Raw genomic sequence first — 12,705 nt, 5'->3', positions numbered from 1 at the left:
GCTCCCTGAGGAGGAATTGTTTACTCTTACATCATATTGCTCATGTCTCTAAAATAGTACCTTTGTAGTTACTTAGTTATAATTAATGTAAATCTAGCAGTTTATCTTTGTTTCCTTTACTCACAAGAAACTGTTCTATTTTGAGTGTGCCCTTGCCTGATAAGTAGCAAACACACACATCTGTGTGGTGAGTAAATGTAGTATAGGAAGGCTATTGGTGGAGGAAGCGTGTAGACAGGGAATCCAAGTAGTGGTAGAGGATCTTAAGAGCCACACAAAGTCAATGGCTTGGATTTTCTTGTGGTTGGTGAGCAGTGAGGCATTATTAAGGACTAAATATCCCAGGGGGTTTGAGTTTTCAGAAAGATCGATTTGGTAGTACTGAATAAGGAGGAATGGAGGAATCAGAGGCATGTTTACTCTGCTGGAAGCAGTTATGGAGTTTGGTTGGTGGGTGTGGGCAGTCTAATAATGAAGCTAGGCAAGACTTGGAGAGTGGTTATAGAGGAGAGGGAGCTGGATGAACACATGGTGAAGGGCCTAACAAGACAGGCAACAGATGGAAGAGACCATTGGGGTGAAATTGAATTTATTTTTAAACATGTAGAGCATAGACTGTCTACTCAGCATCACTTTGGAGGGTGATTTTCTTAGAGCAATAGTACTAATCTAGAAACTCTTGGTCATCGTAGGGGTGGGGGGATAACAAACCCCTAGGGGCAGGGGGTTGTTTTGTTTTGTTTTTAGTCTGTTTTGGAAGAAACTATATTTGTTATTTGTGTATATATATTAGGAATTTTTAAAGCTTCTGCAGAACAACACCAGGGACCATAACTGGCTTCTGGTCCTGTTTGCTTACTGACAGTGTACATTTGAGAAACCAGCACTCTCTGACTTTTAGTTTCCTTCTTGTATAAACCAAGGAGGTTGAAATAAATGATTCTGAAGTTTCCTTCTAAGCACTGAGCTACTACCATGTGGTGTGGATTGTGTGACCTTGGGTCTCACAAGGGTCTGCAAGAAGCCCTTAGGATAAGGGCATTTAGAATCCTAGTGTTCTGAAAGGGGAGATCCATGTGCCATAATCATTTAATAGTTCTTTTGTGCAAAACATGACTTAGGTTTGCCTCTTACTAGTGTATTGCTTTTAAATATAACAGTTTGAAGAACTTCCAGTATGACTGATACCATTATAGCAGATCACTTCTTAATATGTCAGTATTTTGCCCTGACTGGTGTGGCTCGATGGATTGAATGCTGGCCTGCGAATCAAAGGGTCACAGGTTCGATTTCCAGTCAGGGTACATGCCTGGGTTTTGGGCCAGGTACCCAGTAGGGGGTGTGCGAGAGGCAACCATACATTGATGTTTCTCTTCCTTTCTCTTTCCCTTCCCCTCTCTCTAAAAATAAACAAGATCTTAAACAAAGTGTGTGTGTGTGTGTGTGTTTGTGTGAGAGAGAGAGAGAGCGCGCGAGCGCGCTCAAGCACGGGAATATTTTGTGTTCCTTAGTCAGGTAATCTTTAAGCACTGTAGACTTGTTTAAATCTTTGTACTAAGTCCTAAGAAGTGGGATTATCAAGTGAGATGGATTTGACATTTTATGGTTCTGGCTTTAAAGCACTCTTACTGACATTGATTATTCTAGCTAATTCAAGAAGTATGAAACATAAAATGGTGCTTTTTACACTAACATTTCATTTTGCTAAAAGCAAGATTAAACTTTTGCCTTTTTAATCACCTGCCTCCTAAGCTTTTGAGTATCTGTCCTCCTCATCTCTTCCATTGGAGCAGAGTGGTATGACTTGATTGCCTTCCAGTCCATGAGAAACTAGGTTATAGCTTTGGAGATGGTCTTTTGTTTACATTCAGATTTCTTATTTGCAGCTTATGTTCATTCAGAGCCAAGGCCAGGTTCAGCTGACCATTGAGCTTTTGGACACAGAAGAAGAGAACTCGGATGACCCTGTAGAAGCAGAGGTATGATAAGTATATTGTAGAAGCTGCTGTGAAGGGAGCTGCCATACCCTGAGAGACTGACCTTGATTGTTTTCTAGAAGGCCAAGATAGCCATAGGCCTGTTTAGGGGTTACAACCTGATGCTTAAAACACAGATCATATCTACCAGGTGGTAGCTATTTGGGGTTGACGTCAGTCTCATCTAGCTCTCAGTAAAACAATCACCTCTGAGGAAACCTTGTGGTCGGCACCCTCCGTTTTTCGCCGAAAGTGTAAGAAACAACAAATGAAGTGCCATTTGCCTGATATCATCTTGTCTCTTTGTGTCATGTTTTACTTTTTGTTGGATTAGATGAAACCAGGAGATCTCTACCCACCATATTTTTAAATAAAAATGCTCTGAAAAGGTTTTTCTAAATGCTCTGTGAGGAAATAAAACTTGTCAGTGAGCCATCTTCTACACATTTATGACTTCTATTAATTTTTAAGTATCTCAGAGAAACTTTGGGTTTTGCCATCTAACACAGCAATATTCAACTGGTATGCTAAAAGAATTTTTAAAACATCCAATACCTGACTATTTAGTCAGGGTAACCGACCTTTTTTCCCTTGGACTGTCAAATACAAAAACAATAGCCCACACACTGATAGCCATTTTGTGTGAATGAATCAAAATTACACCTGTTTTTTTCTGTCAGATCAGCAAAAACATACATTTTTTTTTTTGGTGTGCCACAAAATTTTAGTAAATAGTTTGTGTTCTGTGAGATGGAAAGGGTTGAAAATTGCTAATCTAACAGAATTTTTAAGCTGTTTCAATACCAAGTAACAAGCATTTTATTATAGGAAGTGACTTTTTTTTTTATCTTGACATTATAGGGGTCGCAGACATTTTAGTCATAGAATTTGCTGATGCAGATAGAATTCAGATTTTGTGCTCTTTCCCCACCCCTATTTTGTGTTTATAATCCTAGCGCTGGTCCGACTATGTGGAGCGATACATGAATTCCGATACTACCTCTCCTGAGCTTCGTGAACATCTGGCACGGAAACCAGTATTTCTCCCAAGGTGAGTGAACCAAGTCATGTATAGGCAGGGTACACTTGTGCATGGTTGGGCGATGGAGAGTTAAATGACTGTCAAGATTCTTGGAGGGGCGGGATATTTTTATTTTCTTATTGATTTTAAAGAGAGAAGAGAGAGAGAAAGAGAGACAAAGAACATCATTTGGTTGCCTTCCATATGCACCTGGAGCCCGAACCTGCAACCTTTTAGGTTCGAGCAACAGTGCCCATCCAACTGAGCCATGCTGGCCAAAGTCAGATTCTTCTTTTTCACTTGCTGTATTCATTGTTCTGTCTGCTGAGGATACTAATCAAAGTTTGTGTTCCAGTTACACCAGAAGTTTACCTGGAGCTCGTGCCATAGCATCAGGGAAGTGAGAGTTTTAGAGAATCAGCAACAACTTAACTTCCCTTACATTGGATAGGAATGTGTAAAAGGACACCAAGCTAAATCAGCAAAAGGAAAAGGCACCTGTGACAAAGTCAGAGTAAGCCAAGTGAAAGCTTCCCAGAGACCTCTTCCTCTGGAGTTACACAAGATGCTCTGAATTCCTCCAGCAATGAATTGTGAAAATCTGTTTGAAATGCTGTCTGCCAAGGAAGCTTATTAGGTTCTCTCTCAGTGCCATAGTTTTTTATTAGATGCTAGTTGTGTAGGTACCCTCTGCCTAGCATGTACCAGAATTACAGATTTCCAGAAAGAAAACACATTTTCAGCATAAACCATATATAATGTGCAAACAGTTAACATACAGTGAAACCACTCTTACTATTTAGGGAATAATGGAAACTCTCCCAAAATCCAAGATCCCAAGGGATAACCTTCTAAGCATGCCTCTCAAAGGATAGCTTGTTAAGCCTGCAATGTTAACACTCCTCACAGAATCTTTTCAGTCCATCCCTACCGCCATATGTGGGCAGACTGTAATGCTGATACTCTATCTGAAGTTAAAGAAGAGTTTCAGAAGTAGAAAATAGGTTTTGCTATAGTAGAGTAGCTTTCTTTCTTCCCAAAAGTTTGGAACTGAAATCTCATGCTTTACATTTTCAGAAAGTTGTTATCTAGAATTACAGACTTAGTCCTAATCAGAACATGGATGGGTGAGTAGAAGGGCTCTGCCAGTTTTTTGTTTTTTGTTTTTTGTGGGGTTTTTTTTTTCATTGATTTCATTGAGCAGACTTCAAGCAGCTGCTCTGTGCCATGCTTCTCTCTCAACAAAACACTTAGTCTCCATGCCTATGTCCCAGGAACCACTGTGTTGGCAAAGTTTTTAAAAGATTTATATTCTGTGTTGTAGATGATGCAGGGAAGGGGGGCACTTGCATATTCCATGGGGAACGAGATAAATTGATATATTCATTTTGGGGTCAGGGCTGCTCCTGTATGGGACCTTTACCCTAGAACTTTGGTTTCTAATAATTTGCCTTGTATCAAAGGTTCTCAGTCTTTTTGGCCTTGAGACCCCCTTCAGTCTTAGAGATTGAGTACTTCCAAAAGCTTTCATTTATATGCATTACATCTAGGAATGTTCACCACAGAAATGAAGGTTGAGAAATGTTTAAAAGTTTTATGAATTCATTTTTAAAATGATGATACTAAATCCATTATATTATTATAAATAGTTTTGTAATGGAAAGCTGTTCCAAAACAAAAATTAGTGAAAAGAGTGGCATTGCATTACATTTTTGTAAATCTGTTTTGTGTCTGGCGTAATGGAAGAACAACTGAGTTCTTATATCTGCTTCTATATTGTCTGTTTCACTGTGTCATTGGTTGAAATATGTGATGAAAATCTGGTCTTACTCAAATACGTAGTTAGGGAAAATTATTTTCATAACCTTTCAGATAATTGGATATTCTGGGATATGACAACAGAACCCTTCAAACGGTAGTTTTATAAGGCTGAGCTGCAGTAGCAATGAAAAGCAATGATCCCTTCATACAGTTATGTCAAACTGTTGGTTTATTTTGTACTTTGAATCTTTTTCATCCATGATTTTATAACTTCATTCAGTTGGTTTTTTGGAAAGTAATAATTCACTAAGTTATACAGACCTACCAAATGTTTACATATTTTCATTTTATAATATCCAGAAAATCTCATGTATTAAAATTGCTGTTGACCTCATCAAACACATCTTTAAATAATGGGACGCTGTCAGCTCATGTTGGCAAGTACCAGTTTACCCAAATTCATAGTTTTACTTGAAAGCTCAGATCTTACTGTTGGCAACAAACATGTTTTCCTTCAAGTGCCAGGCTCCCTTGCTCACTTTGGAAAAAATGTGTACTAGATATCCTAGGTTGACTAGTTAGTTGTTTTTTCAGGTAAAATTGGTGATCCATTTGCAACTGGGCTGCTTTTCTTTAAAGGTCCCATTGTATCTCAGCACATGATGGTGCTTCCTGTGTAGTTCCCATGTTACCATATGGCATATTAGAAGTGAATTGAGGGTCTGGAATTTAATTCAGCAGTGTTATTTCTTCATCCCCAAAGACTTTTTTTTTTTTTTTTTAATTTTCACTGAAGAACATGTTTCCATTGATTTTTAGAGAGGGAGGGTGGGGAGGGGAGAGATCAGTGTGAGAGAGAAATAAATATTGATCAGTTGCTTCCTGTACATACTCCAATCAGGGGCCAAACCCACAACCTAGGCCCTGACCAGGAATTGAACTGGAAGCCCTTCTGTGCACAGAATGGTGCTCTAATCAATGGAGCAGTGCAGCCAGGGCATCAAGAACATTCTTAAGTGAAGCTGTCTTTCTTTTTAATTTCCAGTGTGTGGCCAGAGAAGAATACAAACATTTCTAAGGGTAGTTTGATGCCACCACCAGCATTTACATTACTTTTGCACTACGACTACAAAGAGTAATGCACTAAAAAGAGGAGAGGAGGCAAATAATGTTTTAGTAGTATCATGAAAGTAGTATCAATTTTACAGAGCTCCTGAATTAGGGTTTTGGGACTGCCAAGAGCCCTTGGACCAAAGAACATGCTGTCCTACAGAATACCGACTGAAAGTGCTTTTAATGACAAAGTATTGGAAACTATAATTGCCTAGTTCACAACCTTTCTCTACTTATTGTTGGAGAGATTTAAGCTCTAAATACCTACCAAGACATCCATTGATGTTTATCTCCTTTCCTGTGTATGTAAATGGTATTGGTTATGTACCATCTTTGCAAAAATTGAAGAAAAAAAGGCATTCAAGTAATTTTCTGTTGTTCTGTGGTTCAGCTGAGGAACCCCTGATTGATTCCTATTAAGGAATCGTTAAATTGAGGCACATTCCTCTGCAGCCATTAAAGAGAATGAGACAAATCTGTCTGTAGTAAAATTAAAAAATCCTCATGAGTCAGTGTAAAGTTGAGAATAATAGAATAATATTTATAGTATGATGCGATTTTTGTCTTGAACAAATTCTAAAAGCAGAACCACGGTGAGTGATTTATATGTGTTATTTCAGGGAGACCTAGAAGGTTTCAAAACCACTAACAGACTACCTTTGCCAAGGCAAGTGGGTCTTGAATTAGGGGTAGGAGGTGAAGATTTCTTTTTATTCTGTTTATTTCTACTGTTGAAATGTTTTTGGTATGTATGTAATTAAAATTATCATGAGTGCTGTGAAGGCATATAATAGGAAACTCTTGGAGGAGTCGTGAGAATCTGTCTGAACCAGCTCTCATCCTTCAGAGCTTTCTGCTTTGTAGGAACCTGCGGCGGATCCGGAAGTGTCAGCGTGGTCGAGAACAACAGGAAAAGGAAGGGAAGGAAGGAAACAGCAAGAAGAGCATGGAGAATGTGGATAGCCTGGATAAGCTGGAGTGTAGGTTCAAGCTGAACTCCTACAAGATGGTATACGTGATCAAGTCTGAAGATTACATGTATAGGAGGACTGCCTTGCTCCGGGCTCACCAGGTGAGAACCTCTCTCCCTAGCCAGGACCAACCTACCCCGGAGGCTTTCTGTTTTTCTCAGTTCCTTTATGAAGACTTTTACTTGGATTTGAGAATTGTTGAGTAAGCTGGTGTATGAGGTTGTTAAGGGTGCTATAACAAACTACCACACAGGCTATTAGACTTAAACAATAGAAATTTATTGTCTCAGGAAGGCTACAAGTCCAAGTTCAAAGCGGTGTCAGAGTGGGTTCAAACCTCCTGAGGGCTGCCAGGGAGAATTTTTGTTTGCCTCTTATAGGCTCTGGTAGTTGGTTGGTACCCTTTGGTATTCCTTGGCTTGCAGATCTCTGCCTTCATCTTCACATGGCATTCTCCCTGTGTGCATGTCTGTGTCCAAATCTCCCCCCCAGTCATAACTCATTATGGGTTCACCCTACTAACAGGATATAACCTCATCTTAACTAATTATATCTGTAATGACCTTATTTCCAAATAAGGTCACATTCTGAGGTACTGGGGGTTAGGACTTGAACATTTGAGTTTGGAGGGGGCGGGGTCACAAAACAGCCCATAACAGCTGAGGGCACTTTCCAGTGGAGCTGCTCCCAGCATTTACTTTCAAGTGGTGTTGCTTGTATAAGACCTACCTGTCTTCATGTTCTTCCTCAATTGTGAAAGCTTCACGGTGCATTTATGTACCAGGTATTGAGCCAGGCCCTGGGACTACAACCATGAAGTAGGGCATATAAGGCAGTGTGGCACACACTACCAAGGAAGGAAACTAGGTGAGGTGACCAAGGGTTCCAAGGGTTACTGATGTGCAGGTCATCCAGCCTTTGTTGGAGGAAAGTTCTCTGAGGAAGTGATGTGTGAGGCCTGAACAGTGACATGGATCCAGCCTGGTGAACAGTTGGGGATCGGTACTTTCTAGGCAAAGGAAACAATTGCAAGGCTGGGAGGGAAAGGAATGTGTGAAAAACTAAAACCGTCAGTGTGGCTAGAGCCATAAGGAAAATGGGCTATGTGAAAATTGGAAGGGTAGGTAGAGGCCATATTGCTTAGTCTCATAGGCCATGATGTGGATTTTGTTCGTGGTACATTGGGACATTGTTGACCAACATGGCTTGGACTGTCTGAGAATGGGACTGAGTGTGGCACAGATTTGGAAGGTTAGAGACCATTCAAAAGACTGTTCTCGTCCAAATGAGATGTGATGGTGACCTGGGCTAGCAGAAAGGCAGCAGTGGAATTGTAAGAATTAGACAGACTGGAGGTATAATTTGGAGATATATCATCAGGTAATGATCAGATTCCTATTTGAGGTAAGAGAAAGGAGAACACCAAGGATGATGCCTGGCAGTTTTTGTTATTTGGTTTTCTTTCTTTTGCTTGAATAAATGGGAAGTTTAGGGATATATCTGTTAATAGGAAGGGGTTACCATGTCTGAGGTGCAGATGAAGCACTCTGTTTTGAACTGGTTAAGTTTGAAGGGACAATAAAATATTTAAGCAGATGCTGGGTGGATGATTTAATGTACTTCTCTTATGGTGCTGTGTGTTGTATATGTGTCTCTAATTCAAAGTATTTGGGTAGCTGGGCAACCCCTAATTCATCCTTTTCCCCTACTCGACCTTGCACATGAGCACCAATAAATATTTACAGGGTGAATAGGTAGGAATGTAAACCTTCACTGAAGATCTGTGCCTGGCACTCTGGTGGGCAGGGTGAAGGTACTACTGTGAAGGAGAGTGGATTTTAAGCCACTGTTACTTAAGCTGTCCTGTTACTTAGAAGTGGATTGTCATGCTGCTAATAGAGATGACCAACAGCTGCAACTCATCTCACTTGGGGGTATATTAAGCTGTGTTGCTGATTTTAAAATGTAGGTTGATGGAAATAAGGAAATCTATATGTTTATCAGGTTCCCCAGGTGATACTAGTGAATGCTAAAATTGAGAAGTGCTGAGCTTGTCCTGCCCAAACCCTGTGTTGGCATTTCTTTGGTGGTTCAATGGGTTCCAACTCCTTACATGCTCTGTGTTCTTACCCTCTTTGAATTCTCTTCTTTAAACATAGATTCCTATTGTTTTTTACCCCCACTAATCAGTGGTGTCAGAGACTTGAGCCCACATCTTTCCTTTGCTACTTTAGGAGAAAATTGGGCTTTGTATTGGGTTGGCCAAAAAGTCAGTTTAATTTTTTTCATAAAATAAAAGACATCTTTCATTTTTACCAATAACTTAATTTGGGTATTTTGAGTATGACAGCTATTTCCTCCTATTGCCTTCTAGTGGGTAGAGGCCAGGGTGCTGCTAAAACATCTTCCAATGTGTAAGACAGCCCCACAACAAAGACTTATTTAGCTAGTATGTCAGTGGTACCAAAAAACTTCACAAACAACTTTTGACATCTTTGCAGTTAATCCCGCACCTTCTCCATACACCGCACAAATCTTTTTTTTTCCTGCATTTCAGTTGCATTTTTACCTTTTTTGAGATAATAAAGCATAATATGCTGAAAAGGTCATGTATCTTCAATATTAAAATGGCTGCATAAAAATTCACAAAAGTTTTGATAAAGCTTTTTTTAATGCACACTGATATGACAGCTGTCACAATACAATCTACAAAATTGTTTCGAATGAAATTAAAGAGAACTAAGCACTACTAGAGCCATCCATCATATGAAAAAAACTAAGCAAACTTTTTGGCCAAACCAGTATTTGAAGGGGTGTTTTTTTTTTTGGTTTGGTTTTTTTGTTTGTTTGTTTGTTTGTTTTGGTCCTAGTTCATGGGGTTTTTTTTGTTTGTTTGTTTTTGCTTGTCTGTTTTGCAGTCCCATGAGCGTGTAAGCAAGAGGCTACATCAGAGGTTCCAGGCCTGGGTAGATAAATGGACCAAGGAGCATGTGCCCCGTGAAATGGCAGCAGAGACCAGCAAGTGGCTCATGGGTGAGGGGCTGGAGGGCCTGGTGCCCTGTACCACCACCTGTGACACAGAGACCTTGCATTTTGTGAGCATTAACAAGTACCGTGTCAAATATGGCACAGTGTTCAAAACCCCATAACTGCAAAGCCAGAGCAGATAACTTGAGGGAGGTGTGTGTGGGGTGGGGGTGGGTTCACATGCCCTCACACACACTGAAGAAACAAGGAAGATGCCTTTCAAGCCTCACTGGGCCTCTCTGGGACATGGCCACCTAATCTGTGCGTGTAGCCTGACACCAAGTGGGCTACATGTAATAAACATGGGTACCTTACAAAGTCGACCGGAGCTGGAACTTTCCCCAAGGGGGTTGGGTATTGTCCTGCCCTGAAGGGGGAGATCCATGCAAGCACAGACACGCAGTTTGCTTGCACACACCAGCAGAGCTAAGACTGGAGTCTCCTGGGGCCTGACCTTCGAAGAGGGAACCAGGTGCTGTTCACATCTTGGCTGGATGGGCGTACGTTGACAAACAGACTGGGGAAGAATGCAACGCCCAGATGGGTTGTAACTCTCATGGTCACTGCTCCTCTTCTCTCCCCCCAAAGGGGAACAAAACTGGATTTGATTTTTTTCTTTTTTTTCCTGGTCACTCGAGCACATCTAGAGCATCCATTAGATTTTATCTGGGACCCGCAGTTTGGCTTTGGGATTGATCATCTTGTGGATTTGATTCCTGACAAATCCCTTGCTGCCTCCCTTTTATTCTCTCCTCTGGTTATCAACCTCAACAAGTTCAAATTAGCCCTTTTTAGCTCCCGTGGAACTGTTTTGTACCTGCTTCTTTACAAGTCTGCCCTAGTGCCATCCACCAGCTTTACTCTTTCTCACACACAATTTTAACTTGATTTTTCCTTTTTTTTTGTAAATAATGTACATACTGTCAATTTTTTATTAAAAGAAATATGCTTTGATGTGCTAGCATAACTGTTCTAGCTTCTTGTGTACCATAGTTCTACATGGCTTCGGATTTAGTACCTATGAACAGGTGTGCAAGACATTTATTACACTTTTTACCAAAGGGAGTTACTGTTGTAGTACTTTTGTGTAAAACTTGTCTTCCCTTTGCCCCAAACTTTTTTTTCTTTCTCTTTTTCTTTTTCTTTCTTTCTTTCTTTCTTTCTTTCTTTCTTTCTTTCTTTTCTTTCTTTCTTTCTTTCTTTCTTTCTTTCTTTCTTATCTTTCTTTCTTTCTTTCTTTTTTTTGTAAATAAATAAAGCTTGGTTCTCAAGGAATAAATTTGCAACCCAGGTCCCTTGTCCTCACCAGAGAACTATTACAAAGCAGGGATTTGGGCTCAATTCCTTATCAATGGTACCAACAGGCTTTTGCTTTAGTTAGTGGTCAGTTGCAATTAAGTCAAAATATTCCAAATTTTTGAAACAGAATATAATTCTTTCAGTATGTTTTTTTCCTCTTAACTATTTAGAAATATGTGATATTTGGGTAAGTTGTCTAGCTATATAGTTTCTATTTCTCTATATATTTTTTCTTACCCTTATTGGAAATGGGAGCGAACAATTTAAATACCAAACTAGTACTTGAAAGAAGTGTGTATAAGGTGTGTGGTATATCATTGGGGGTGGGAGGGAGAAGATATGGCACACTTCATTACTAACTGCAAATGGGATATATATATGATTAACATAAATTTAAGCTGGCAGGCATTTAAACATGAGTGATTAGGATTTTATATGTGGTCACCCTGGACTAATGGTGGATTTTCCTCCAGCAATCACTGAAATCCCTCCAGAAATCAGGGAAAGTAATCAGTGTTTTGTGTGGTTTTGTTTACTTCTTATCTACCCCCATCCCCCCCCAAAAAAAAACCCCACAAATTTTTGGTTTCTGGACTTTCAGATACATGGTAGACTTCTGACTTTTTGTTTGTGTGTGGAAGGAGGAATGACAAAAACTATGAACCCAGAAATGTAGGGTGTGAAAAGAGCCTTGTGGGAGGAGATTCTAGGGTGAAGCTGGGGTGGTCCCTGACCTGCAGATGGAGTGATACATACTGATTGGGGAGGAGAGATCTTCAGGTTTTCCCAGGAATAACTCACCTATTCCCCTCTGCTTACTCATGAAAGGTCCCGTTGACTTGGGATTATGGGGGAAATTGATGGGGCCCCAGTTCTTGCTGTCCCTGCAGTGTTAGGTCCAGAGTACCTGCTTGCAGGTCAGGAATAGGGTTTTCAGGCCAGTTCAAGAGAAAAACTCAACCCACCAGTGCAACCAGAAAGAAGGAGGAATGTCACCTACAGTTAGGATTTTCACAAGCAGCATTTTTATTCCTCTTCTGACACTTAAGCTCCAATCTGTAAACCCAGCCTGTATTAGAGCTGGCAGGTTTTATTTATTTGTTTCAGTTATGTTTGGTTTTGTGTACTTAGTCACCTTTCCTTGCAATTTGCATTTGAAATATACATATGAGCTGGTTAGTATTTCTATTAAAATATCAGGGCTAATGCTGTGTATATACTTTTCTTACTAATAATTTTATAGACGAGAACTCTAGCAATCCTAGGAGGAAAAAAAAGTAACATGAAAATGAAGTTAGAGGTGTCTCTGGCATTATGACTTCTCTGAACTCTTCAGTCCTGTGTGGTGGAATACAGTATTTTATTAGCATCTTCAATGCTATGACTAACATGGCATTTCAAATCAAAATCTAGAGTTTCTGGTAGTGACCAACAGCTGTAAAACAAAATAGGTGGTAGAGGAAGCTGAGGTTCAAAGCCCTCCCTAATTAACCCCAGGTCTATTCCTGGCACCCCAGATCTCTCTAGGTTTTTGAGG

General features: G+C 40.1%; 1 protein-coding gene across 4 annotated transcripts in view; it reads left to right on the top strand.

The window, feature by feature from the left end:
* The window catches only part of SIN3A (SIN3 transcription regulator family member A), a 61,592-nt gene extending 51,405 nt beyond the window's left edge, over window positions 1-10,187 (top strand). For all 4 annotated transcript variants that reach the window (XM_045848576.1, XM_045848577.1, XM_045848578.1 and 1 more), the window contains 4 exons: window positions 1,887-1,979; window positions 2,933-3,027; window positions 6,736-6,943; window positions 9,761-10,187. In XM_045848576.1, the coding sequence (XP_045704532.1) occupies window positions 1,887-1,979; window positions 2,933-3,027; window positions 6,736-6,943; window positions 9,761-9,991 (627 nt within the window). In that variant the 3' untranslated portion in view covers window positions 9,992-10,187. The remainder of the gene's footprint in view (window positions 1-1,886; window positions 1,980-2,932; window positions 3,028-6,735; window positions 6,944-9,760) is intronic.
* Window positions 10,188-12,705: the final 2,518 nt, after the last annotated feature.

The sequence above is a fragment of the Phyllostomus hastatus genome, unplaced genomic scaffold (genome assembly GCF_019186645.2).
Source record: "Phyllostomus hastatus isolate PE091 unplaced genomic scaffold, TTU_PhHast_1.1 phas_contig_62, whole genome shotgun sequence".
NCBI classification, from domain to species: domain Eukaryota; kingdom Metazoa; phylum Chordata; class Mammalia; order Chiroptera; family Phyllostomidae; genus Phyllostomus; species Phyllostomus hastatus.
Note: the sequence above shows the minus strand (reverse complement) of the source record. Positions and strands in the feature narration are given on the sequence as shown.